Genomic DNA, 26,395 nt, shown 5'->3' with positions numbered 1-26,395 from the left:
AGTCATTCATTTAAGGACTCACGCAGCTATTACCCTGTCTGTCTGTCAGGAAGCAAGAAGGGGAAATGAGATCAGTGGTGTCTCACACTCTCAATCTTTATATTTTTCATTTGTTGAGAGTGTGAATAAATACTCATTAAAATAACTTGATCAAAAATAGTTGATTGCCTTTAAAAATAATAATAATTCCAACAAGGCTTGAATTTTCTTTTTGAGCCAGGGTCTCGTGTAGCCCAGACTGGCCTTCAATTTGCTGTGCAGTTGAGGGTGACCTTGAACTGTTTTGGGGTCCTCCTTCTACCTCTGTGTGCTGGGAGTACAACTGTGTGGCCACCATGCCCTGTTATGGGGTGCTGAGATGGAACCCAGCTTTGTGCATGCCAAGCCTGCACTTTTCCACCTGAGCTGTCTTCCTGGCCGTGGGCCTAGATTTTCCTAGTTCCTCTTGGCTCAGAGTGCCCCTGACTTGTCTGTTCAGCAGCTAAGAAACAAACCCTTGCTTTTAGTCTGAGAGAACTTTGCCTTTATTTGACTCTGCCTGCTGGGACCAGCATCCTCCGGGAAGCATTCCTGCATCCCTGGGTCAGGGAGGAGGTGTACATGCAGTCTGCCACACCTGGTCCTCAGCCTCAGCGAATGGGCTTTAAGGTTGGCTTATAGCCCCAGAAAGAAGAGCGAGGTTAGCATCCTCGTTAAGCTGACACTCACCCTGGCTTTCTCTCCACAGCCCAGCTATGACACAAATCAGTGACAGTCTGTCAGCTTGTCACCCCATCACTGTTACAAATGATTCCCAGAAACTATAAAACCTCAGATATTCCCCCAAGTAAGCAGAAGTAAGAAACACAGAAAGTCAAAGTGAGGGACAAGGTTCTAGCTTCCTCATTTCATTATGGTGTTGGAGCAAATGGTGAAATGGTTGTGCAGATTAGCACACTTTATATATGTCACACGGGTTAGCACACTTTATATATGTCACGTTCTTTGGTCCACGCTGATTGTGACTTTCACTTGAAGCATCAGATGAAATAATAATAAAAAAAAATCACCTCAGAGCATTCAGATTCTGGATGAGGGAATAAAGTTCAGGGGCAGAGTCCTTGCCTAAAACTTGTACTGAGACCCTGGTGTCCCCACTGTCACAAAGAAGCAAACAGCTCATTATATAAACAAAGACATTTAAGTTCCACAAATATACCAGCTTCACTCTTGGCCATCTCTCTGTACCCATTTTCAGTGTACCAAGAAAAGTAAATGATCTGCCCCTGAGGGCTGGGTTAGGGAGGACACTATGTCAGCTTTCCCTCATTAAAATCCCCGGGTGCGAGATGTCTCAGCCCAGACTGGGGGCCTTTTCCACCATTGTTCTGTGGTCTGGACAGTCACTGCTAGTGAGTCTGTGAGAAGTCAGTGAAGGGTCACTTGTCATCTTTCTTTATGGTGGCTCAGGAGCTCCTAAAGTCTGTGAGTTGGACACTTCACTTGTGTGACAAGTGAAGCCAGTAGAACCGGGCTCAGTTCTTCCACTTGGAGGCAGACGCTGGGGCTTCAGATAGGAGATGACTCTGTCCAGGTCCTACACGTTTGTCTATTTGTTTGACAAAAGAGTTCAAACCAATTTAACTCAGCTATAAGTAAGCAACCAGATCCAGTTTTGGTTAAATGGAGAATCCAGGAAAGAGGAAAGAAGGAAGGGGAAAAAACTAAAACAGAAACTAACATCCCCAAAAGAATCTGGTTCCCCGGACCTGTTCTCTCTGGGTAGCTTGGTTCCTCCTGGGGACAACTGATTGTAAATCTTTAGCAGCCTCTCATCTGAGCAGATGCCCCCCCACCCCCCCGGAGACAGTGAGTGCTCTGAGGGCACTGCAGCTGGGCTAGAAGCGTGCTGCTTAACCGAGGACTGCACTGAGGATGGAGTATATCTATCCTCATGTCCATGGGCCCTGGAGGAGGCAAGAGAGCTGAAGGTATTGTACTGTGTGCTTGGGTTGGCTGCCCTAAACAGTCGTCACAAGTTCTAGTGACTTGTGTGTCTCATCACGAGCAAGCAACCAGGTGAGGAGTGTATCCTATGCTCTTAAACCAAAAACAGGATGTGAGGGTTACAGGGTTTTATTTAGCTCAATATCTATATTTAGAATTATCATGTGCTGTATTAACTAAATGTCCAGACTATTTTATTCTTTACTGATACACTTTTTCTTATACTTTACTACTTCTTTTGTGAAATTAAAGACTCGTTTGTTCTTTGTTCATCTTTTTTTCCAGTGATGGGATCAAACCTACCATGCTAGGCAATGCCCTGCCAAACAGCTACATATCCTTACTGTGTAGCCAACGGTATATACTGATAACTAGTTTCAGTATCTTCCAAGTTTGTTGTTTGTTTGTTTTATTCCCCCTTTGTCTGCTTGGCATTGAACCTAGGACCTTGGGTGTTCTGGGCCAACATTCTACCACTGAATTGTATCTGCATCCATTTTGTACTTTTAAATTTGAGACAAGGTTTCACTAAGTTGCCCAGGCTGGCTTTGAACTTACTCTGTAGTCCAGGCAGGCCCTGAACTTTTGATCCTCTCTCTTCAGCCTCTTGAGGAGCTGACATCCCAGCCCCTTGCCACCAGGCCTGAGATGGCATTGTCCACATTAGTATCTTCTACAGTTTGCTACTCTTGTTCCGTCTATTCCCCTATTAGGGTTTTTTTTTTTTCCTCATTGTAATCTAAATTTTAGATCTCTGTGAAACTCAGTGAAGTGTCTCACCAAGTGTAATCACAGCGGCGAATCTGGTGTGAGTCAGAATGCAGTAGGGCTTAGGGACAGGAGCAGGCCAGCAATGGCTGTCTCCTCTACCATCTTCTGTGGTGGGTGCTTTGGTTCCCTTCCTGAAAGTGGGCCTAATGTATCGGCCTGAGCCTTACCCTTGGAGGATCCTTGGGCTGTCTTTAGGCATTTGTCTCTTACTGACCCAGCCTCTGGGTCTGGTTCCTTCCCACCCATGGCAGCACCGTGTGGGTGCTGAAGAGAGGAGTTAGAACCCTGAGTGTCTGAATCTGTTCAGCATCATCTCCTCTCCTCAGGATGGAAGCCTGGAGCCCCTCCAGAGATGCTGCCTCCCCCTCCTCCTCCTGGCAGTTCCAGCTTAGCTGGAGACAGCTTTGGGTGTTGTTCTTCATTGTGCCTTTGTAACTTCTTTTCTTTGAGCTGGCCTTGTTTTGTATCCCGACTGGCCTGGCACTCACCTGCTGCCTTGGCTGCCTGAGGGTTAAAGTTACAAGCACGTGCCACCATACCCAGCCTTTCTTGTTTGGACAGATTATTTGGCCCAGTCCTTTGTAATCATACCAGTTGCCTTGATTTTGACCTTAGCTGCCAAAACAAATAACCGAACCATCAAAAACATGTTTCATTTTATATTTTGTAAAATACTCTTTTAGCTTGGTTTATCTAATTCGGCTTACACATCCCCTTTACGTGGCATTTAAGGGGAAGGGCGAGGAAGAGGTAACTCTGGGAGCAAAGCACGGCTCTGAAACAGTTAAGAGCTTGTAAGCCTGTGTGAACTGAGAGCCGGTCTGCTGGGTTACGGTGCTGCAGAGGGCAAGGGCACATGGGTGCTGCAGTCAGGGGGCCTCGGAGGGCATTGGCACATCTGACTGTCACATCTGACTGTGGGCAGATGGCTTGTCACCACGTGTACTGCTTGGTTTTGTCAACAGAGACCTAAACATCCCTGGGAAGAGGGAATCTTAATTGAGAAAATGCTTCTATCAGAGTGACCTGAGCCAGTAAACAGCTTTCCTCATGGTCTATGCTTCAGTTCCTGTCTGGGCTTCTCCCAAGTGACCCAGGATATGTAAGCCAAGTAAACCCTTTCCTCCCCAAGTTCCTTTGGTCATGATGTCTTATTACAGGAATATGAACTCTAACTAAGTTATCATGAGGAACCTGTAGGGTCCTCAAGAGAGACACAGTTGTTCTTGGTTGCATGTGCCCTTCTAAGAAGAAGGGGCCTGTAGCCTCTCTCCGTTTGTAGCCCAAGTATAAACAAAGCCTGCTCAGAGATCTTGCCTTCACTCAACTTTTCCTCTTCCTCAACTGAAGTAGGTTCAATACCAGGGGTCAGTCTTTACAGATTTACCAAAATCTAAAGAAACAAGGTAAAGAACTTCTCCATGACAGGCTAGCTAAGGGGTCATTCTGTAGGGCTCAGTGATCCACTTAAGTGTGACCTCTGGCCAAGCATTAACTCACCCTGTCTATCGTCCTACCTTCCAGCCAGACTTGCCTGCAGACACCTCACTTACCCTTATCAGGGAAGTAGGGGACAGCTGGGCCGGGTGCAGAGGAATGCAGGGCTGTCCAAGGAGCTCTGTCAGCCTGCAGCAGGAAGTGTGGCCTGACCAGCAAGCAGCTCTAGGGCTTTTAGCCAGCTGATCATTTTGAAATGTTAAGTTAGTTACCTACCTCAAGTGAGGTCATAGATGACTGTCAACCCACTAGGAGTGTTGCATGCACTGTAGCAAAGTTGGGTATCTTACACCAGGTTATTGTCACTTGAATTGTAGCTCTGCAATAGATTTACAAACATAGTAACAATTAAGCGTGTGTGTGTGTGTGTGTGTGTGTGTGTGTGTGTGTGTGTGTGTTGCTGAGGATTGAATTAATGAACTAAGGGCTTTCTGTAAGTGTGTTCTACTCCTGAGCTACAGCCTAAGGGATGCAGATCTCCATCTGCCGATCCCCTGGGTACAGAATCTTACTGTGCAGACCACACTGACTTTGAACACGAGAGCCTTCTGCCTCAGCTCCCCAGCGCTGGGATTTTAGGCAAGTACTAGTTCACCTGGGCAGGAGGAGTCTAAATAAAGAATGTATATAGCAACTAGAAGTCTCCCTAAAATCTCAGAAGCAGTTGATTCTATATAGACCATTTGGCAAAGGCGGCCAAGTGACAAGAGCAGGAGTAAAGCTCGGGGACTCAGAGGTCAGGTTTACAGACTGCTGAGCATGCTCTCCTGTAGTCTCAGCACATAGGTGGCAGAGGCAGGAACCTTGACAACATAGCCTAGGGCCAGCGTGGGCTGTGTGAGAGGCAGGCTCAAAAACAAAACCATGGTTTTGCCTTCCTGAGAAAAATCACTCTATCTGTCTGGACCTGGTCTCCATCTCTAGAAGGAAGACCAGCCACTTGCCCTCTGGGGAATTCCAGGGATGGAGTCATTTGTCTAGCGCACACTGATGGACCAGCAGCCCCAGTCCCTACCTTGCTTCCGCTGTTGTAGGCTGAAGAGAAGAGGGTCTCTGTGTGGATGGAAGAGAGACTCCTAGGGGCTCTCTTCCTAATGATCTTTGGCTCCCATCTGCTTCTGTCATTGTTCATTGCTGAGATGGTTGAAGCAGCCACGTAAATGATACTGCATCATGATATAATGAAGTTTCCGGCCAGTACGGGTCACTGGCACGGACGGTGGCTTTCTATTGCTTTTGCAGTTTTATCTATTCTTTAATCTGTACTCATCACTGTGTCTATACAGCCAGTGAGCGCTGCATATGGAGATTGGTTCTGCTTGACAATATCAGTTGAGCAATGCTCTATAAAGATCTGATGTTTTAGCATTATAAACCAGAATTTTCAAAAATTTGTTTATGGGCTAAACTTGATCTTTTGTCACTTTAAAAACAGCAGACCTTAAAGTTCTGTGCTTAAGCAGTTCACCTGCCTCAACCTCTGGAGTAGCTAGAGTTATAGGTACATTCCACCAAGGCTAGGTTAATATAAGCTCCCAGACGTGTATGCATGCTTGCTTGTGCATGTGCGCTTTCTCTCTCTCTCTCTCTCTCTCTCTCTCTCTCTCTCTCTCTCTCTCTCTCTCTCTTTCTCTCTCTCTCTCCAACCACAGTATATTTTTAAAATGTCAATAGAACTCCTTACATGTGAGAATGTTATTTTGTCATTTGATTAGTGTTTAGACCAAAAAAAGAAAGCCTGGCAGTAGTGGTGCACGACTTTAGTCTCAGCGATTGAGAGGCAGAAACAGGTGGCTCTATGAGTTCAAGATTAGTACTTAGAAGCTCATATTTTCCTTGAAAATATTGTAATCATATCTTTCTGTTTTTAATCATTTTATATAGAAGAATCTTGAGCTAGAATTGATATTTCTATTTTGCTGTAGAAATAAAGTATGTCTTGGTTAATTATAAGTCATGTACTATTACCTATGTGAAATTTAAATTTTATCATTATTACTATTATTATCTTTCTGAGGCATGGTCTTTATACTTAGCTGGCTGTCCTGGAACTTACTATGTAGACCAGGCTAGCCTTGAACTCATAGAAATCTGCCTGCCAAAAAGAAAGACAAAAAAAAAAAAAAAAAAAAATCTGCCTGCCTCTGCCTCCCAAGCACTAGAATTAAAGGCATATGTCACTATATCCAGCCTTTTGTTTGTTTGTCTAAGATTCATTTCTTTTTATTTTATGCATTTTGCATATGGTGCTTTTTTCTATGTAATGCATAAGTGCAGTGCCCTCTAAGGCCAGAAGAGGGTGTGGATTCCCTGTCAGCTGCCATGAGAGTGCTGGAAACTGATGTAGACCAGGCTACCCTCAAACTTGCTACTTAGCTGGGTGACCATGAATTCCTGATCCTCTTGCCTCTACCTCACAAGTGCTGGATTGCAGAACCCAGGTTCTCGGGAAAAGCAGCCAGTGCTCTTAACTGCTGAGCTATCTCACCAGCACCACACAGACCTATAATAATGATAACACCCTTAAATTAACATATAGCTCTCTGGCTCTCAGACTTCAGCTCATTGAATGACCAAATGGGGTTTAGTCGGAATCCCTGTATGTTTGCCAATAAAGTTTGAAAGATGCGGGATTTCTAATTAACCACAACTGGATTGATATGCCAGCAATATTGCACAGCCTTTGAGAGATTCAGTGCAAGTATAAGCCACAGTGGTGAGCAGTAGCATCTATAATAGAGGCAGTGTATTCCTCTAGTCACTGGGGGGGTGAGGAAGCCAGCTGCAACAGCTGTAGATTTCAGAAGCGATCTGACGAGGACACCTGTGTGATCATGCATGTATGGTCACCTGCACACGTAAAGAGCCCTCCCAGGCTGGGGATGGAACGCAGTGGTAGAGTGCTTGCCTGGTACCTTGGTGGCATGTATCTGCAATCCAGCACTTGCGAGGTGTGGGCATGAAGATCAGGAGTTCAAGGTCATCCAGCTAAGAAGCAAGTTTGAGGGTGGCCTGGGCTACATCAGAACTTGCTTACAAACAACATACAAACAACCAAAAACTAGGGTGTTCCTATCTTGGAACCCTTCCCACTCAAATTTTTTCTTACTTTTCCTTAATAAATCTCTCTCTGTGTATATATGCCCCTGTGCACATGTGTGCACATATGCCACACATAGAGAGAGGGGTGGGAGAGATCGATTCCTACCCAAGGTCTTGGGAGAGTGCCCTAAGAGTATAATACAGTGAGCTATTAGCTCTAGATTTCCTCAATGAAATTCACAACTCGCAGAGACCTAGTGCTGTAAGCCTATAATTTGGGCCACTGGGGGAGGCTGAGGCAAGAGACTCACAAGTTCAAAAGCCAACCAGAACGACAGTTTAACAAGACCATATTGGAAAATTACAAAATGACAGCTACCAAAAATCCAACCAGGCCTGGGAATATAACTCATGGTAGAGTGCCTGCCTAGTACTGAAGGGATGGAGGAGAGGGTGGTGTGGGACGAGCAGGTGAACGAACAGTCACATTCTGGGATTGAGAAGAGCCATCTCAGAAAGGTTCTGCCCTCAGCCACAGCTGTATCTCCCATACCTTATCCATCACTGCAAGGGCAAACTCATTTGCTGCCCTGGTAGATGTATATTTCACAAACATTCAGTTTGCACTCCTGTAAGATAAGGAGCCTGTTTAAACGACTTTGAATATCCAAATATCCCCTTTCCTCATAGCTTACTTACCAAAACAAAGGAAGAAATGGCCTTAGCCGTCTCCTTGGCCACCTGAGTGTTAGCCTCGGCCTGCCCTCACCTCTGGAGCTCCTCGAGATCTTGTTTCTTTTTGGATCAGGCTCTCCTCTCAGTCTGCCCTCCCACAGACTGGTGACTTAGGCCCAGAATCTTTCTCCTCCCTTGGTGGCTACCCAGACATTTCCCTGTGCTCACCCTTAATAATTAAGTCATCCTGTAAGACAGAACCCAGCAGGCCAGCCCTAGACTGCTAAGGTCCTTTCTGGCTCCTGGTGTTAACTTGCACTTGCAGGCTGTTGATGTTTAGGTTGCCACTGGCAACTTTGTGTGCTACACTCCTCTTCTGGTGCTCATCAACCAACTGAAGAGCCGTTCTAGCTCCAGACCCCAGGAGATGACTTGGCTAGCCCCCTTTGATTGTTTCAGAAAAAGCTGCCAAATTACCCCAAACAAACAAAAGCCACAGAAGGACAACTGAGTTTGGATTTCTCCCACAACAAATGCTTGGAATTGCTAGAAATTCTTTCAGACAGCTTTGCTCCTGTTGCCCATGCTGTGCTGGCAACATGCTGGGCTGCCCTGAGCTGCCCACACAGCAGCCCAGATAGCTCTGAAATACTGCGTGAGGTCTCCTGTGTCTCAGGTTCTGAATCTACAGCGCTCCTGGGAGCTGAGCTGAAGTCCTCCTAACAGTATATAGGACCAGTTTGTGGTCTTCAGGCTTTATGGCCCCCGGTGCCCCCGGCTTTCCTCAGTGCAGCCCTGCCTGCCCCACTACCACAGCAGAGGGTTTGCCACGGGAAGTCAGCCTTATCCCGTGGGGCTCTCAGCACATGTCCGCTTTTCTCTGGGATTACACGGGGCAGCCATGGAAGCTCTCCTGTGTCTTCCTGCAGTCCAGGCAGAAGGAACAGCCCCACTTTCGACTTAGCATTCTCACAGCGGAAAGAAAAGGGCGTGAGCGTTTATTTGGATCACACATGCATCCGTCTGCTCCTTAGTCATTGACCACTGCCATAGCGACTCGTGTGGTCCACTAACCTCTCTCTGCTCCTTCACCCAGACGGTCACTGAAGGCTACAGCTAGCTCTCAGAGGTGGTACAGCATGCGCAGCAGGCAGAGCCTCGCAGAGTCTCACAGAGGTCTGGTCTGTTGAGGGGAATGTAGGATGCATATGGTGACCTCTCATGTGCTTCCCAGCATGCCAGATCATATGCACACCTATGCTTGCCTCTAATACCCAAACTTAGCTGGGACAGAGCAGTCCACACATAAAGGATCTCATTTCATTTTACTTTGTCTTATTTTTATTACATTTATTTACTTACTCATATGATCCCCATGGAGGTCAGAGAACAATTCATGGGAGTCACTTTTCTCTTTCCACCACGTGGGTCCTGGGGATTGAGCTCGGGCATGGGTGGCAAGTACCCAAACCACTGAGCCATCTTGCTGGTCCTCTGTTTCATGTCCTTAACAAGTCTGAATGGAAGTTATCATCCCCGTCTTATACGCCAGGAGGACAGAGGCGCTTGTTAGCAAGTGGAAGATGTTGAGGGATTTCAGTTTTTGATACAGTTTTTGAACTACAATATAGGCGGCTGGTTTTATGAACACTAGAGATGAAGTGCTGTGTGATTTCTTAAGTAATAAATAGGTTTTATAATATATTTATGAAATAATGTCACATATAAAAGCTATATATCAGAAACGTTCACTCCGAGGTGCAGCAATATAAAAGTTAATGTAGAAGTTCTATGCAGGTAAGCTTGAAGGACAGAGGGGACAGTAAACACTTTAGGGCAACAGGGTTTGAGTTCTTTTTTGATATTTACTTTTGGTTTTGTTTGTTTGTTTGTTTTACCCTATAGCCTAGGTTGGCCTTGAAATTGTGATTATTCTTCCTCTACCTTTCAAATTCTGGAATTACTGATGTATGGCACCCAGCTCAATATTGTAGTTTTAAACGTGTGTGTGTGTGTGTGTCTGTGTGTATGTCTGTGTGTGGGGTGTGTGTGTGTGTGTGTGTGTGTGCATGTGTGTATCTGTGTGTGGGGGTGTGTGCATCTGGCATTTGTGCAGAGCTGGTTCTTTCCTTCCTCCTTTTTGTGGGGTCAGGGGATTGAACCCAGAATCGGGGTTGGTGAGGCAGGCACCTTTACACACTGACCCATCTTGCTGGCCCAATAAATACATCTTAGAGGAGAATTTTAGAAGAGCAAGAAGAGCTTGAAGTCGTAGTCCCCCTGATTATCCTTTCCTAATTGTGACAATTTTTGTATATGATCTGTCTGCTTCCATATTAACACATTAAAGGCTGTTTTTAATATATTCTGTAATTATATAGAAATAGAGCCATGCGTGACATTTTATTTACTTTGACTCACATCACCAACACGCAATGGTAAAGTTAGAAACTCCGGCTTTTGTCTGTTACCAGTTGCTCGAGGATGTCAGTTCATGATTGAGGCTAACCGTTCTTCTTTCTCTCTGCAGCCGTCACTTCATCAAGCTGATAATGTTCGTGGGACCCGCCACCATGGACTGGTGGAGAGGCCAGCCCGGAACCGCTTCCACCCCCTTCATCGGAGGTCTGGGGACAAGCCAGGGAGACAGATATCCTTTTTCCCTGTCTGAAGAGAGTGTGCATTTTGAAATGATTGAGAAATGACCGGGATTTATCTCCCTGTGGTTCCCCTGTGGCTCAGAGCTTCATCTGATCTACAGAGAGGAAGCAATAAAAGTAACTGAGTTTAAAACTGTAAACATCCCTCCAGCTACACCGGGAAGACCGTGGTAGTTGTTTATGAAAGCATCGGTAAAGTTCTGTTGAATAGAACAGAACATAAACATTCAGTTCTGGTAGGCAAGGTATCTTTGACATTTTCTTCAGAAATCAGCAGTATTAAGCTTGACTTTAAATCAACTAGATAGCAAAAACCAGGCAAATTGATAATGTGTTTGTGTTTTGTTGACCTGATGACCTGCTTTTGGAACTGAAAGAGGAAATCTTGCAAGACGGTCTGTCCTGTCTCAGACTCAGTAAATGACAGGTAAAATGTAAGGAAACCCCCTAAACAGTGACGGACACTGCACTGTGTGTGGCTAAGTAAGGAAGAAAGGAGCCGTGAGTCCGGCCGGCTGGGCTGAGCTCAACGCTGTCTGTTGGGAGTCGGGCAGGGACCAGGCTAGGGTGGCTTTCTGAGTGGGGCCAGCACAGTGCTGAGGGTTGGGGCAGACAAACCTGAGCCTGATGGTTAGAAGGAGAGGCAGAAGTGAGGGAGCATCTCTCACTTCTCTGAGCTCAGGACAAGCCTGGCGGAGCAAGGAGCAGTTGGGCGGGGCGAGTCTCCCTGCAGAGAGCTGATTCCTGGCAGTGATGGTGGAGTTGGCTTCATAAGCTTAGAAACCAGGAAGTGGGGGAGGGCACTCATGTTTACTGAGCACCTACCCATGCCAGACACTGTGCGAGGCAATTTATATGTCATTTAGTCCTCAGAATTCAATGAGTCGTTTATTTTTTTTAACCCTCAATTTTCCCATGAGAAAACTAAGATACCAGAGTAAGTTGCCTAAGAGTCCACTGCTGTGACTCATGTAGCCCAGGCTCGTCCACGCAGTGGCCATGATAACATATGCTAGCAAATACTCCTGTGAGGAACGGCAGGGATGTGGATAGGAAGGCCAGCTTTCCTTGCTGTCATGGCCTCCAGGTCTCACTCTGCTGAGAGACGAGATCAGTGGTTCTGGGGCCTGTTGACTTCTCCCAGCTCTCCCCCACTGGACAGATCCAGTCCACAGAGCTGCAGTGACTTCTAGCTCTCTCTGTTATATGGTGTCTGTCAGGGCACATGAGAATGACAGAGGATCATGGGAATTCCTTCTTGGACTTCGTATAGAAAGCAGAGGGTAAAGGGGGAGCAGTTTATCTAATGAACACTTCTGAGTGTGGGGCGGCACACGGAACCATTGTCCACATGGCTTGGAATCCTCTAGCAAACAATCAGATATTTCTCTGCCCGATTGAACTGCGCAGGGGCTAGAGTGTACAGCTCAGTGGGAGGTGCTTGCCTAACGTTCTTGAAGGTTTGGGTTCAAGAAAAAAAAAATTTCCTGCTAGCATGCCTCAGTGACAGAGAGCCTTGTGGCTTGTGCACAGCCTAGGGTTCATTCTCAGCATGAAGAAGGAAAGGAATGGAGGGAAGGGAAAGAGAGAAAAGAGGAGAGGGGTGGGGAAGAGATGGAAAGAGAGAGGAGAGAGGAGAGAGGAGAGAGAGGGGGAAGGGAGGGAGGGAAGAAAGGGGATTGGGGCTTAAAGGTTAAGAAAGAAGTAGGGTGTGGTGTGTCTACTTACTAAACACACATGGAGACCCTTCCCTGGACCAGGCAATGTCTTAGGCACAGAGCACAAAGTGGTGAAGGGGATATCAACCCTGTGTTTTTGAGTTTTACAGTCCTTTGGGAGATGGTGGACAGCTAAGAGGCAAATAATAATAATTAAGGAAAATAACTTCAGATGGTATCTTAGTTATTTTTCTAGTTCTGTAATAAGACACCATGTCCAAGAAAAATTATAGAAGAAAGAGTTTATTAGGGGCTTAGAGTTTCAGGGACCTACAGTCCATGGCATCATTGTGGGGAGCATGGCAGAAAGCAGGAAGGCAGGCATGGCACTGGAGATGGGCACTCACATCCTGAGACACAACTTCAAAGGAGAGACAGCTAACTGGGAATGTCTTCTGAAACCTCAAAGCCTACCCCACCCAGTGACACCTCCTACAGCAAGGCCACGCCTCCTAATCTTTCCTAACTAGTTCTACCAACTAGAGACCAGGTATTCAAACATGAGAGGCTATGAGGGCTGTTCTCATCCAAGTCACCATAGATAGTATAGAGCATAGCAGTTCCCAAGGAAATGCTGACACCAGGAATGGAATGGGTAAAGTCCTAGGAAGGACTGTACTTGTGCTCAGGGGACCTGTCTCATTTGGGGTAATACATCCTAGAGGATGGCCTGGCTCTGAATTGGTTTGTAAGAGCATTAGCAAAACTTGCCAGCTCCCAGGGAAAGGAAAAACCAAACAGCTATGCAGAGAAAGCTGTTGAGCGCAGTGTGATCTGATTCACTGATCATGAGCCGTCTCACTGTGATTGTTTCCTAAGCCCCTAGTTGGGATTCTGGGCATGGACCTGTGCTGATGTACAGAAGTTCACTAGCCTGGGGGGGGGTGTCACTAATGAACTATTAAGTCCTGTGTGAGGAGTCAAAAGACTGAGCAGCAAGTGACAGGTAGGACAGTTTGACACCTCAGCTGGTGACTTACGTAGAGTTTGCAGGGAGACACCGAGACCTTCGTTGCTTTTCTGGTGTGCATTCTGTTAGCTATGAAATAGCTCACTTTAAACTCCTGCCTTTCATATTTGTCTATGGTGCCAGTCTAATTTTTAAGAATTATCTTTTATGTATATGGTATTTTATCTGCATGTTTGTCTGTGCACATATATGTATCTGGTCACTATAGAAGTTAGAAGATGTGAGAGTTCCTGAAACTGTAGTCACAGACAGTTGTGAGCCACCATGTGGATGCTAGAAACCAAATTAGGTTCTCTGGAAGAGCAGCCAGTGCTCTTAGCCTCTGAGCCATCTCTCCAGCTCACAGGTTTTACCGTTTGAAACCAGAAAACTGGTTTGAATCTTTGTTGATATAAACAGAAGCAAAAAAGACGTATTCGGGATTTTCTTCGTGTAGATGTTTCTTAGTGTGGGTATTGTTTTGGGGTCGTCAGACTTGCTAAGATAAGAGATCGGTCCCAAGTAAAATGAGCATCGTCAACAAATACTCCAGCTCCCTGCCGGAGTGGGCAGCCCCGACCCACAGGAGATTCCTTCTGCAGTAGGCCGAGTTCTTGGCATGGATGGCTACCACAAAGCCAGGGCTTGCCACAAGGTGACCCTGGTCGACCCCTGCCACCTGCAGGCACAGCAGAGGCACCACAAAGGCTATTCCTGGTCTGGGAGCTTAGTGCAGAAGTTAGAGCTTTAGGCAGCAGTCCATGCCCTTAGCAGCCACCCTACCCCTACCCCACCTCCACCCCATGCCCTGCTTCTCAATGGTAGCAAACTTGCTCCAACCCAAACACCATTTTAACAAGTTTCTGAACTATTTCCATACATTGACAGCATGTGACTGTTCTCTGGTCTGTAAGTAATGTATTAAAAGAGGACACACTAGCAATGCTGTCTTTTAAGAGGTGTGTTGTTTGAAAGGGAAAAACAAGTGTTAGGAAAGTTCTCAACAGAGTTGGGCACCCTGGCCTGAGTGTCCAGAGAATCGTGCCTGTGGCTCTGGGAGTTGGGAACCGCTCTGCTCTGCAGCGGGTCTTGCTTTGACTGATCTTGTCACACAGAATGGACATTTTACAACATGGGACATTGTTCTTTGAGATTCATAACCTGTTAAGTCCCCCACCTGCTGTTAGAGTCTTACGGTGTATAGGAAGGCTCTGAGAAGCTCTGGAGTTAATAAATGTCTATCTTCATAAGGATTTCAAAACGTGTGCTGCCTTAAAACCCAATTCTTATGTAACATTCCTATCAGAGGCAGAGACACTGCCCTGAACAAGGCTGACATCATGGTGCCATATGCAGCCTGTGTCCCTTCCACCTGTGCAAAGACTTAGGAAGATGTGCATTTCTTTTCAAATGTGGCTTGAGGGCTGGCAAGGTGATGCAGCTAAAGGGGCTTGCCATGCAAATTTAGCAGCATGAGTTCCACCCCCAAACCTATGCCAAGCTAGATAGAGAGAACTTACTCCAGTAAACTGGCCAGTGTGCCTTGGCATTCATGCTCCGCCCCCACACCATGCACACACACACACACACACACACACACACACACACATACACTAATATGTTAAAAATTATGACTTGATATATTCTTTTTATAAGAGCATGTTTGGGCCCAACATGGTGGCTTGCAAGTGCAGTTTCAACACTCAGAAAGCCAACACAGGAGGATGATTGCAGTTCAAGGCTAACCTGGGCTACACAGCAAATTCAAAGCCACTGTAGTCTAGAATGAGATCCTGTCTTAGGAAGAGAAAGAGGAAAAGGAAAGGAAAGGAAGCAGACATCAGAAGATACAGCATAGACATGGGAAGGACCCACACAGCCTCTTCTCGTGGACAGGGAAGCCTAGCTCCTCGCTCCCTCAGTCAGTAAGGATAAACCTAACTAGATGAGATAGAATTAAGAAGAGAGCCCATAAGCCACATCCTCGCTTCTTTTACCTCAGCCTAGTCAGATGAAGAACAGCAGGGAGTTACTGCATTGTCATGTTCTGAGTGCTTATTAAGAGGGTAATATGCAAACTCAGAGCCTCAACGTTGAGGTGACAAGTATTTGCCCACTGTGGTGGTGTTATTACGCTACCACAGTCTAACTTGCGTGGCCAATACTTTGTGATGACACCTCCTGATTTGTTTTTGAGACAGGGTCTCACTGTGTAGCCCTGGCTGTCCCGGAACTATATAGAGCAGACTAGCCTCGAAGTCCCAGAGACCTGCCTGCTCTGCCTCCAAGTGTTGGAATTAGAGGAGTGCGCACCACGCCTGGTTGGGACTCGGTGGCTTTAAGAACAGCGGTTTACTTAAAAAGCTGTGCTAGACATTTGTTTGCTTGATGACCTGACCTTTTGTAAGCAGAGGCTCACCAGTCCCTCCAGAAGAGAAGAAGGCAGAGAAGTGCAGGCTGTGAGAGGCTGTGCCTCTCCCTCCAGGCTTGGACTGCTCCAGCACTGACATCCTCCTGTCTCATGGGCACTTCTTTCCCCATCTTCACCTCTGCCTCTTTTCTCCATTTCCGGGACCAACCCTGAACTTCACAGACATTAAGCCTAATCAGATCGAAGACAGGCATCTCTGGGAAACACTTCTGTCTCATCATGTCGCTCAGAGTCGGGTTAAGAAATAAGATAATGAGACGTGACAAAGAAAGTGAGTATTATCTGGAAGACACACTTGCAGCCATAGTGAAGTCATTAAGATCCCATTAGTGCCCACATTTCTCTAGTTCCATATTTTGTACTCACGTGATGCCCAGCCTACGCCTCCACAGCAGGCCCCCACTCCATTAAGACCCATTTCCTCCTGAGCCCAATCCTTTCTAGGCTCCATCTTCTTTTGAGGACACCCCAAAGTACATGCTCTCTCTTCTGTGGGGCCCATGGTGTCAGCTCACCACCTCACCAGAGGCGGGAGGCTTGCTGTAGTCTGAAGCCTTGGAGTGAGTGAATGGTAGGTTTGACCCCAGCCCACCATGCCAGCCATGGAGGGCTGAGCCTCCATTTTCTTCAGCTGTGAAGTGGTGATAACGTCATCTGCTTCTAAGATTTTTAAAATTAAAAGGATGCTGTCAGGTGGTGTGGACACTTTAATCCCGGCACTCGGGAGGCAGAGGCAGGCAGACAGTATTTGAGCCACCATGTTTGGCCCAAACATGCTTCTATAAAAAGAATATATCAAGTCAAAAATTTTAACATATTAGTGTGTGTGTGTGTGTGTGTGTGTATGGTGTGGGGGTGGAGCATGAATGCCAAGGCACACTAGCCAGTTTACTGGAGTAAGTTCTTTCTGTCTATCTTGGCATAGGTTTGGGGGTGGAACTCATGCTGCTAAATTTGCATGGCAAGCCCCTTTAGCTGCATCACCTTGCCAGCCCTCAAGCCACATTTGAAAAGAAATGCACAACAGTATTTGAGGCCAGCCTGGTCTACAGAGTTAAATTCCAGGACAGCTATAACTATACCATGAAACCCTGTCTCAAAAAAATTTTTTAATGGGGGTAACATGATCTTATTTAACAAAAGACAGACACATAGTAGGTGCTTATTATCTCCATTTTCCTATTTCTGGTGTCTTAATGTATACTTGCATTTCCTATATTATTATTTCTCCCTTAAAAAAGAAATAAATATTCTTTTTTACTTATTTCTTCCAATATAATACTTCATAAATAATACTTCAGAGCAGTATTGGTGACTGTAAAGTGTGTATTTGATCAGGTCAGTGGCAGAAGAGACAAAAAGAATGGGTGTGGTGACAGTAGGGAGGGGAGAGTCAAGTCATAAGGAGGCTGCGTCCGCCAGAGAGCGAGGCGGCATGTGGGAGGGGCTGAGAGCGCGGGGCCACACTGGGCGGATGCAGCTATGGGTCTGCCTGTGAGCAAGAAGAGATGCCGGAAGGAGGCTTGGGTTTTGCTTTTGTGTGTTGTTAGTTTGGTTTAGTTTGAGTTTTATAAGATTTTATTTACTATCTATGTATTTATTTTTTGTGATTTAAGACAGGGTTTCTCTGTGTGGCTTTGGCTGTCCTGGAACTCACTCTGTAGACCAGTCTGGCCTTGAACTCACAGAGATCCACCTGCCTCTACCTCCCCAGTACTGGGACTAAAGGTGTGAGCCACCATTTCCCATCTAAGATGTATTTTTGTTATAGTTATTGTAATTTTAATAACTATAATTGTTCTCTTTATTGTATTTAACTATATGAGTGGGGGAGGTGTGTAAGGACAGATTCCTGATTGGCTCCCTTGGAGCTGGAATTACAGGTGGTTGTGAGCTGCCTGTATTTAACTATTTAGTTGTTTCCCTGGTCCCCTTTTTAAATTAGTTGTTCAATTGATTTCTTTCTGAGACAAAGTCTCACTGTGCAGTCCTGGAAGGCCTGGAACTTATTCTGTAGACCAGGCTGGCCTCGAACAAACAGAAGTAAGCCTGCCTCTGCCTCTCAGGGCTGGGGTCAAAGGCATGTGCTGCCATGCCTAGCTTTTAAATTGTTTTTAAAAGCAGAGCGAGATGATTTAAAATGTTTTAAGATAGTCTACCCTCTGAGTGCAGTTCACTAAAGCAGTACTGACAGCTCTGCTTCACTTTGTGGAGTCAACATCCCATTCGTCTCTGTGTATTTGGAGTGGATCTTCAGGCTTTCCAGACCCAGTAAACAACACAGAACCTGGAATACAAAGCCTTTATGCTAGGAATTCACATCCTCTTCAGATCCAGCGCAGCTCGCTTTTGATTCAGAAGGAACAGGGACTCCCCTTAATTGGGGGAAAGGACTGTCTTTAGACAGATACGGTTGCACGGTCCGAGGCTGAAGTGGAAGGATTGCTGTGAGCGAGGCCAACCTAGGCTACTTAGCAAGAGAGCCCCAAAGCTTCCCCCAAACAAACTCAAACAAGAAGTGTATCCCTCTGGGACTGAGGACTGGCCCAGGACCTTACACATACTAGACAAGTGCTCTGCCATTGAACCATATGCCCACCACTTCTGGGTTTTACTTTCTTTGAAAGAGACTCTTAAGTTGCCAACTCTGCTCTCAAACTTTCCGTTTTCCTGCCTCAGCCTCCTGAGCATGACAGCCTCGCCAGTGTTTGTGATGCAAGTCGACGAAGTTCTTGAAAACACACACACACACACACACACACACACACACACACACACACACACACACACACCACAAAAAGCAGAGGAGCCCGCCACAGGAGTGTGGTGAAGGCACTGGTTAGAAGGTGGAAGCCCAGAGCCCACGAGGAGTGAAGAGCCTGTGCCGTCAGGCGTGGGATCAGCAGCTGCAGGCTCTCAGCTCAGACTCCACTTTGCTTCATAATTCTGCTTCAACACCCATACAGTTTGTTTTCCTTTATTAAAAATTCTACTTCGATGGAAATGCTTTTGCAGCCAGTTATTCTCCGCAGCACCTGGATGAGAGCTGGCCACGGTAAGTATCATGTATGTACACATGTGATGTGTGTGTTCTGTAGAAGTATTTTAACAGGCAGGGAGAGCCTCTTTTTAAGATGGTTTCACTTTATTTTAACCATCGTCAATGCTGGTTTAGACTTATTTGTTATTTTACTTATTGTGTTTTTAATAATCAAGTCAAGGTCTCTTCTAGCCCAGGCTGGCCTCTAATTTGTGATGTAGCCAAGGATGGCCTTGAACTCCAGCTTCTCCTGCCTCTACCTCTCTGATGCTGGAATTAGAGACATGTTCCACTATGAATTTTTTTTTGGGGGGGAGGAGCTGGATCTCTATGTAGTATAGGCCGTCCTGGAGCTTGCTATGTAGACCAGGCTAGCCTTGAACTCACAACAATCCTCCCATTTCTATCTCTCAAGAGCCTAGCCTAGTTAGATATTTTTAACATCAAATTTGTTTTATCTTCAAAATTTAAATCTTGAGCTGGGTGTGACGGTACATGCCTGTAATCCTAACACTTCAGAAGCGGGAGAATCACAAGCTTGAGGTTAGCTTGAGTGACATAGTAAACTCCAGGTAGCCTAAACTGTGAAAGGAATCTCTGTCTCAGGTCACAACATCAAAAACTCCTCAACCTTTTTGTGTGTAATTCTGAGCTTGTAAGAAAATATAGAACAAAAAATACTTAAGCAAATCTAGATTCAAATAGAAACATGTTATTAAACATTTACCAACAAAAGGTCTGATTTGGTAGTCTTATAGTAGACATGAAAAAATAAACCCCTTCTCTGGCATTTCTTAGTCAGTTCAGAAAAGAATGGAAGACTCCTGAGTGGACCCTGTGTGCTGTGAGTTTGGTTTAGTCTCTGAGCACATTGTATCCGTATAACTGGTGGCCCACCATGGCATTAGTGCAGCACCTGCTATGGGCGTGGATTGTTTCACACTGCCATATCTGACAGAAGAGATTCTAAATATGTATATATCACCAGGAGTGTGGCCCACACTTGTAATTTGGGATGCTGAAGCAGGAGAATTGCCGTGAATTCAAGATTAGCCTAAGATACAGTGTGAGATACTGTCTCAAAAAAAGGAGACATTTAAAAAAATAAACTATCTGAGTCTCAACTCTGAATTTCCTTATCAATTCTTTGGGCAAATACTGGCTGAGCCCTTATCAGGAATAATGTAGTGTGGATCCAAGAAAGGGGATCAAGATGGCCGACAGCAGCCCTGCCTCACATAAGCCCTCAGCCTCCCCAGGAGTCCTGAGTTTCAAGTCTGTAAGGTAAAACAGTAGTGTGTTTTAAGTTAGAAAAGGCACATCTCCAGCGGATGCATTTCATCTCTGTAGCCAAGAAAATGACTTTGATTCTCAGGCCCTGGGATTGGCCAGGTGAATATTTTCATAGAATGGCTACAAAGTACATTGCACTTCGTGGGCTTCCGCATGAGAGCAAAGTGTTTGCCTCCAGGATTACCAAAGCGCCCCTGCACAGACTCAAGGCACATGACAAGGGGTAACTCTTTTGTACCTAGAATAAGACCCACTGTCCCTCTGAGAGGGATCAGCCTTCCTTTGACTAGTTCCAGTCAGCATTCAAGTGTGCCCAGCTAGCTGACGTTGTGCGATGGGTTCCCTTAGTTATCCTGGGAATCAGAGCTGCGGGTCCTGAGCAATCATTCAGTCAGGCCTCCTCTGCACAGTGATGAGCAGAGGGGACCTGTAGAACTCTTGGCTTACACAGCTAGGTTAGAGGAGCCAGCTATCAAGCCCTGGCCTGAAGCACTCCGTTGGTCCCATAGCTTAAGTTTCTTTCCTTTTTATGTCATTCTGGTTTCTAAAGGCAACAGCCTCCTTGGAAAGAAGAGAAGCATCCTGGGTTCAGGCTAACATCTGCACTTAACAGGTATGTGAGCTGATTCATGATGGAAGTACATTTTCCAGGAGACAGATTTGATTAGCCAGGTAATCTTTACATATTATCTTGCTACCCAATCTGTTTATATCACTTGTGTTTATATGAAACAATTAAAAAGAAAAAAATTGAATATGTAGGAGATAGTGTGGTCAGTAAAGATATGAGGTCTAGAGGAGACCACCAAAGTTTGCCTCTTAGCATGTGATCCTGGGCAAAGTGACTGCTTTCTCCCTTGGTCTGCACATATGAACGTGGAGGTACTTGCACCCATTATGGGGTGGCTGTAGGAACTTAAATAGGATGCTACATGAAGGCACAGTACACAATAAATATCAACTCTTCTTGAGGTTACTTTGGGCCATACTTTAGGAAGGACCTGGGTCATTTTTCAATCCCAACATGACAAGAATGAGTGTTCTTTTCTGCTTTAAGAGGATAAATGGCTTGCCCCAGAGCCCTTTAGCTAGTATTCAAGGAGGCTGGAATTTGAAAAAACAAAACCAAACCCTTGAATCAGGCAGTAATCCCAGTACTCCAGAAGCTGAGGCAGGAGAACTGCCAAGTTGAAAACCAGAATGGGCTATAGAGTTGAACCTTTGTGGTGTGTGGGAAAGATAGAATTGTGAGCAATCCCTGTGCCCACTGGACGTGGTTCTGTCTTGACCAGCATTCTGCCAGTCTGACTCCTTTCTTCCTCGTATGTTATTCCATGACCAGCTAGATAAAGCCTGTCTCACCTGTAAGTACCCTACAGTCAGAGGCCAAGAGGCTTGAAAAATGATAACCAATGCAATTAACAAAATTAACCATCATTTTCTCCACATGGTCCCACAGCCAGTCCACATCCCCATTTTCAATCATCTGTTTGATGGATGCCTCCTGGGTCTCTGTGACTCTGTGAAGGAGCCTGGAGCCCCCAGGGCTCATGCTGTTTCTGCTGGATCCCAGGGTCCTCCCCTTTCACCTTTTCCCTCCTCTGAAGCCATGTGGTTTAAGTCACATGAAGCCGTTACCTGGAGCAGGCCAGGAAGAACCATTCTAGGCTAACGAAGTTGCTCATTGTCCCCTTTATGATAGACAGTCTGATTTGACTTTTGGGTAGAGTAAATAAGTAGTTGCCATCTTTTGGAGTTGAAGTTGTGCACACACTAGAGCTCTCTGGGAGTATTTGAGATTCTTGATGTTGATCAACAGTTCCCAAACTTTTGTCCAGGAGTATTTACACTCTGAAAAACCACCAAAGCACCAAAAGAGCATTTCTCCCTGTGAGTATACCTATCGACCTATCGATCCTCAGCTGTGGCTGAGAGAAGTCTAATGTGGAGCCATGAAATATACCCACTGGTGCATATCAGCGTACAACAATCAACCCACTGCATGCCTGTGTGTGTGTGTGTGTGTGTGTGTGTGTGTGTGTGTGTGTGTGTGTGTGTGTATATTTCTTTTTTTAAAAAAAGAAACACAATAATCATTTTCTAAAACAAATGAGAACAGCTGCATTGTTATACCTCTGGCAGGCGGAGTCATTGTCTGCGTTCAGTCTGTTGTGCTGACATCACACAACTGCTGGACCATCCCACTGTGCCATCAAAGGGCAGGAGTGGAGACAGTGTGTGGTAGTATTTTGATCTCGAATTCTCCCTGAAAAGGCTTGGGAACCACTGTTTTAGATGCAAGAATTCTCAGCAAGCCTAGTATGGACACAGACTAGCCTGGCCTGAGGCTGAGTTCTGAGTTCCGGAGAGGAAAAGGGTGGTCTTAGGGAAGCTGTGAATCAGAAGCCGGCCTCGTACAGTTAGCATCAGAGTGTAGATTATCCAAATACAAATTAAACTCCTTTTGAACATACAAGTCATCCTCAAATGCTTTTTTGATGTAAAGGACTACAGGTAGGTCCTGACCCTCAAGGTATGGATATTTGTAAGTCTATTATTCTCATCTTTTCTCCTGTTGATAATATTCAGAAAAAAAATGCATTTCACTAAGGAAGAAATGGATTTTCAGCCAGACTCTCTCCTCGCCTCCTTAGGACCAATTCTGATTCTGCTCTTCACACGAGTGCTCTGAGTACCAAACCCCAGGACCCCTATGGAGGAGGAGGCCAGTCAGCCTGGCCTGCCCCATACATGGGTAAGACACACGGGCCTCTGCTAGCTGTATCCGTGCTTCCTGCTTCTGCGCTGTACGCAGTGCATGCTCTTCCTGGGTTTGGTGGTCTTCCGAGCAGAGCTCGCAGCAGGGGAAGTGTGCATTCACAGCAGCGTTAAGATGGATCCCTACCTTGCTCCTTCCATGGCTTCTGCTCCCCTGCTGGCACCTCCTGGCTCTGGCTTCCTCTTCCCTTTGGTGCCCACACTTCTCTAGGCACTCCAGTCTTGCACAGGTTCCCGCAGTAGCACCCCAGCTGCTCTTGTCCTATGCACAGCCTCGCAGCCTAATCTTATGTTGGGTTCTCTAAGGCCTCCTTTTGTCACTGGTAAGACCAGGTTAGAAGGGGCTCCACTTTGTGGGTTCATCAGCTTTGTATGACTGACCCTCCAGATGAGGCAAATCCTCCCAGCAGCTAGCAGTACTGGCACAGGCAATTCCTCTGGAAGGAATAATCAAGACCAGGGGCCAGGGGAGACTCAAGGAGACCTTTCTACAGGAAGACATGTCCCAGAGAACAAGGCAAGAGAGAGGGGAAAGAATGCAAGCTGAGTGTCATCCATCATCTGCTCCTTGTCCCCCACTTCTGTTCAGAACATGTTTCTGTGGTCCAGAGAAAGTCTGAAAGAGAAAGGCCAGGAACCGTGAAAGGGCAGACTTGGGCCACCTCCTGCTCTGCTCCCGTTGTTAACCATCCCTGCTCCTCATCCTCTCCTGGCAGAACCTTCACTGTACCCCACCTCAAGCTAGCTTGGAATGACGAGCCACAGCATTAACACAACACACACACACACACACACACACACACACACACACACTGCCCCCTGTCCTCACCGCTGTGTGGACTCGCCGGTATTCTGTGGTTTCATCCTGTTCCCATAGCTTCCTCTCCTGCCTCAGTGTAAAAGCCTCCACTGTGTTTGTACTTCAGTGGGACCTTTCCTGACCTTCCTCCCTCTCTGGTCCTGAGCTACCCATGTCCTCCCCTGTCCCAGCCTCCTACAAGCAGGTGCTGTGACATCTGCTTCTTCGAGTAGATGCACATCCATCTCTCTGCTTAGGGTGACTTTCCTGAAGGCATTATCTTAAAGTCTTGTCCTCCCTGACACAGTGCCCAGTATAGAGAGGCACACTGACTGCGGAAGTGCCAAGAAGTCACATAGTACTGAGCACACCCTGAAACCCACCATAGGTGCTTACATCTAGCCTGAACCCAAAGTAAGGATGCTTCACTCAGGTACTTCCCGAGCCTGTCTGTCTTGCCATTCTAATCTAGAACGAGCACGGGCTGGAGCCATCTGTTCCATACATAGATTGATTTTGAGTATGAGGGCTGGCCTACGTACTAGCTTTTCCAGTTTTCTTTACAGTTATGGTCTATTTAAAACCTAAAATATTTGTTTCTTTTGAGAGAGCCATTCATGGCCTTTCCTCCTTGCATATATTATAGATGGGATTTGATAGTAATTGTTATTTGTTCCCTTTATACAATTCATTTATTGAAATGACTCTTTGCTTGTAAAGTCTGAGAGCTTTGGAATTGGACGGGGATGTCTGCTATATTTCCACACATGGGAATATGAGAGGGAAGTTGGCAGAAGTTGGAATTGGATATGGGTCACTGAACAGTGTTAGAGAAGTGGGGTGTGTGGGAGGTTAGAGATTGGCTCTGGGATAGGTAGAGATGGATATGTATAAACAAAGCCTTAAAAAGCAGAGCCTGTAACCAGTGGGGACCCAGCAGCTAGGATCGTCCCTGGAACCCCTGGATTCCTGCCTCAGCTTTGCCCTCTGTGCTGAGATTGTCCTTTTCTAGAAGGGACTAAGGACCTAGAGAGGACAAGGGAATTGTGGGTAATTTAAGGAACATTTGAGCTCCTATGTAAAGACAAAGTCACTAAAGAAATGGAATTTCTTCTAAGAGTTTCTGGGTCTCTGAGGGAAGAGGTGAGAGCTGTCAGCAGGTGTGGGACTGTGTGGAGAGGTGGAGCAACCCACATGCCCACTCAATCCCTGAGCAATAGGAAACCAGGAGGGGAGGAAGGGGCTCTTGGCGTGCCTTGGGAACTCTGGGGGTCTCTCCCCTTCATGTGTTAGATATTGTGGGTCACAGTATCTGCCAGCTACAGAAGGTGGCCCGCCCCAGCATGGATGCCTGCACTGGGTGCCCGCTCTGCAGTCGCCTTCAAGTACCACAGAACCCAGAAACACATCCAAATATGGATGTGTTTACATGGGAAAGCCAGTGTGTTTAAAATATTATTCAAGTCTCCAAGGATGAGAATTATTTCTGGAGAATTATATTTGTTGGTGGGAGCTATTTTAAATGGTTTTTATGTATTTTCCCCCTGTAATTCATTAAAGTTTTTCATTTTCTTTCCTTTTGGATTTTAAAAATATCAACTAGCTTCACAAAAAAGTATTTCTTTTTATAGGACCCACCAAATAAAGTAAAGATTTAAAAAGTGATGGGAAAATATAATCAAAGCCCAGAACTAGGTTCTGTAGTGAGAACAATAATAATGGCCCTTTCTGGGAATCTTTGCTGGCACAGTGATGGAAGCCCTTTGCCGTTGTCAGTGCTGAGAGCAGATCGTGAGGGAGCGTCTGCTTGGAATATAGCTACAGGAGCTGTCAAGTGTACGATATATTTGCCAGCTCAGTTTGCATCCCCAGGAAGCAAAGCCATTAGCCTGATAGGTGGTTGGTAGTGTTCATAATGGTTATTGAGTTACATGACAATTACACAAATGATATGAAGCCATAAATGACAGAAATAAACTTTTATACAACCAAACAGGGTTTTTATAGTTTCTCTCTTGTTTAATTGCCCATTTCCCTGGTAGCATGTGCAGTTTAATTACTGTTTGGTATACACATCTGGAAGGATCAGCACAGTAGCTCTCTGTGACATTTGCCCTGTCTCTCAGCCTAGCTTTATCCCCAAACTGTAATTGGAGAAGGGGCTAAAGTGGCCCTTATTAGCAGTCTAGGAGCTAAGAGCAAAAGAGTGCAGACTGTGGCTGCCGACGGCCATCCCTGAGGACTGTAGACCCCTCAGTCTCGCTGAGGGGCAGAGATATAACCTGTATCTCAGTGGCCCCTAAACCAGCCCTGAGCTCTGACCCACAGCAGTGAGGAGCGAGCTAGGCCCGTCACTGACGCTGGTCTGCCTGACACAAGTCCCTCAGGTCTAAAGAGTCACCAAGGGCTGGCGAGAAGGCTCAGCAGGTAAAATACTGGCCATGCAAACATGAGAGCCTGTGTTTGTGTCCCCAGAAGCCATGAAAAAGCTGCAGGATGCACCTGAAAGCCGAGTGCTTCCACGGGCAGGTGGGGAGTAGAGACAGGAGAATTCCCAAAGTTCATGGGCCAGGGAGCATGGCGGGTGCGGCAGCAAGGGAGAAGATAGCCCGTCTCAGAGAAGGTGGGCTGTGAGGACCAACACCCAAGGTTGTCCTCTGGCCTCCACGTGTACGTGGATCATGGATCATATATCATATGTGCACACATTCACACACACACACAGAGAGAGAGAGAGAGAGAGAGAGAGAGAGAGA

General features: G+C 46.1%; 1 protein-coding gene across 2 annotated transcripts in view; it reads left to right on the top strand.

Annotated features, from left to right (window-relative positions):
- Positions 1-26,395, top strand: part of Crtc3 (CREB regulated transcription coactivator 3) — a 103,664-nt gene that overhangs the window by 47,326 nt on the left and 29,943 nt on the right. For both annotated transcript variants that reach the window (XM_029542668.1, XM_021209990.2), the window contains exons 3-6: positions 10,502-10,621; positions 18,723-18,784; positions 20,613-20,675; positions 22,717-22,817. In XM_029542668.1, coding sequence (XP_029398528.1) covers positions 10,502-10,621; positions 18,723-18,784; positions 20,613-20,675; positions 22,717-22,817 — 346 coding nt within the window. The remainder of the gene's footprint in view (positions 1-10,501; positions 10,622-18,722; positions 18,785-20,612; positions 20,676-22,716; positions 22,818-26,395) is intronic.

The sequence above is a fragment of the Mus pahari genome, chromosome 1 (assembly GCF_900095145.1).
Source record: "Mus pahari chromosome 1, PAHARI_EIJ_v1.1, whole genome shotgun sequence".
Classification (NCBI taxonomy): domain Eukaryota; kingdom Metazoa; phylum Chordata; class Mammalia; order Rodentia; family Muridae; genus Mus; species Mus pahari.
Note: the sequence above shows the minus strand (reverse complement) of the source record. Positions and strands in the feature narration are given on the sequence as shown.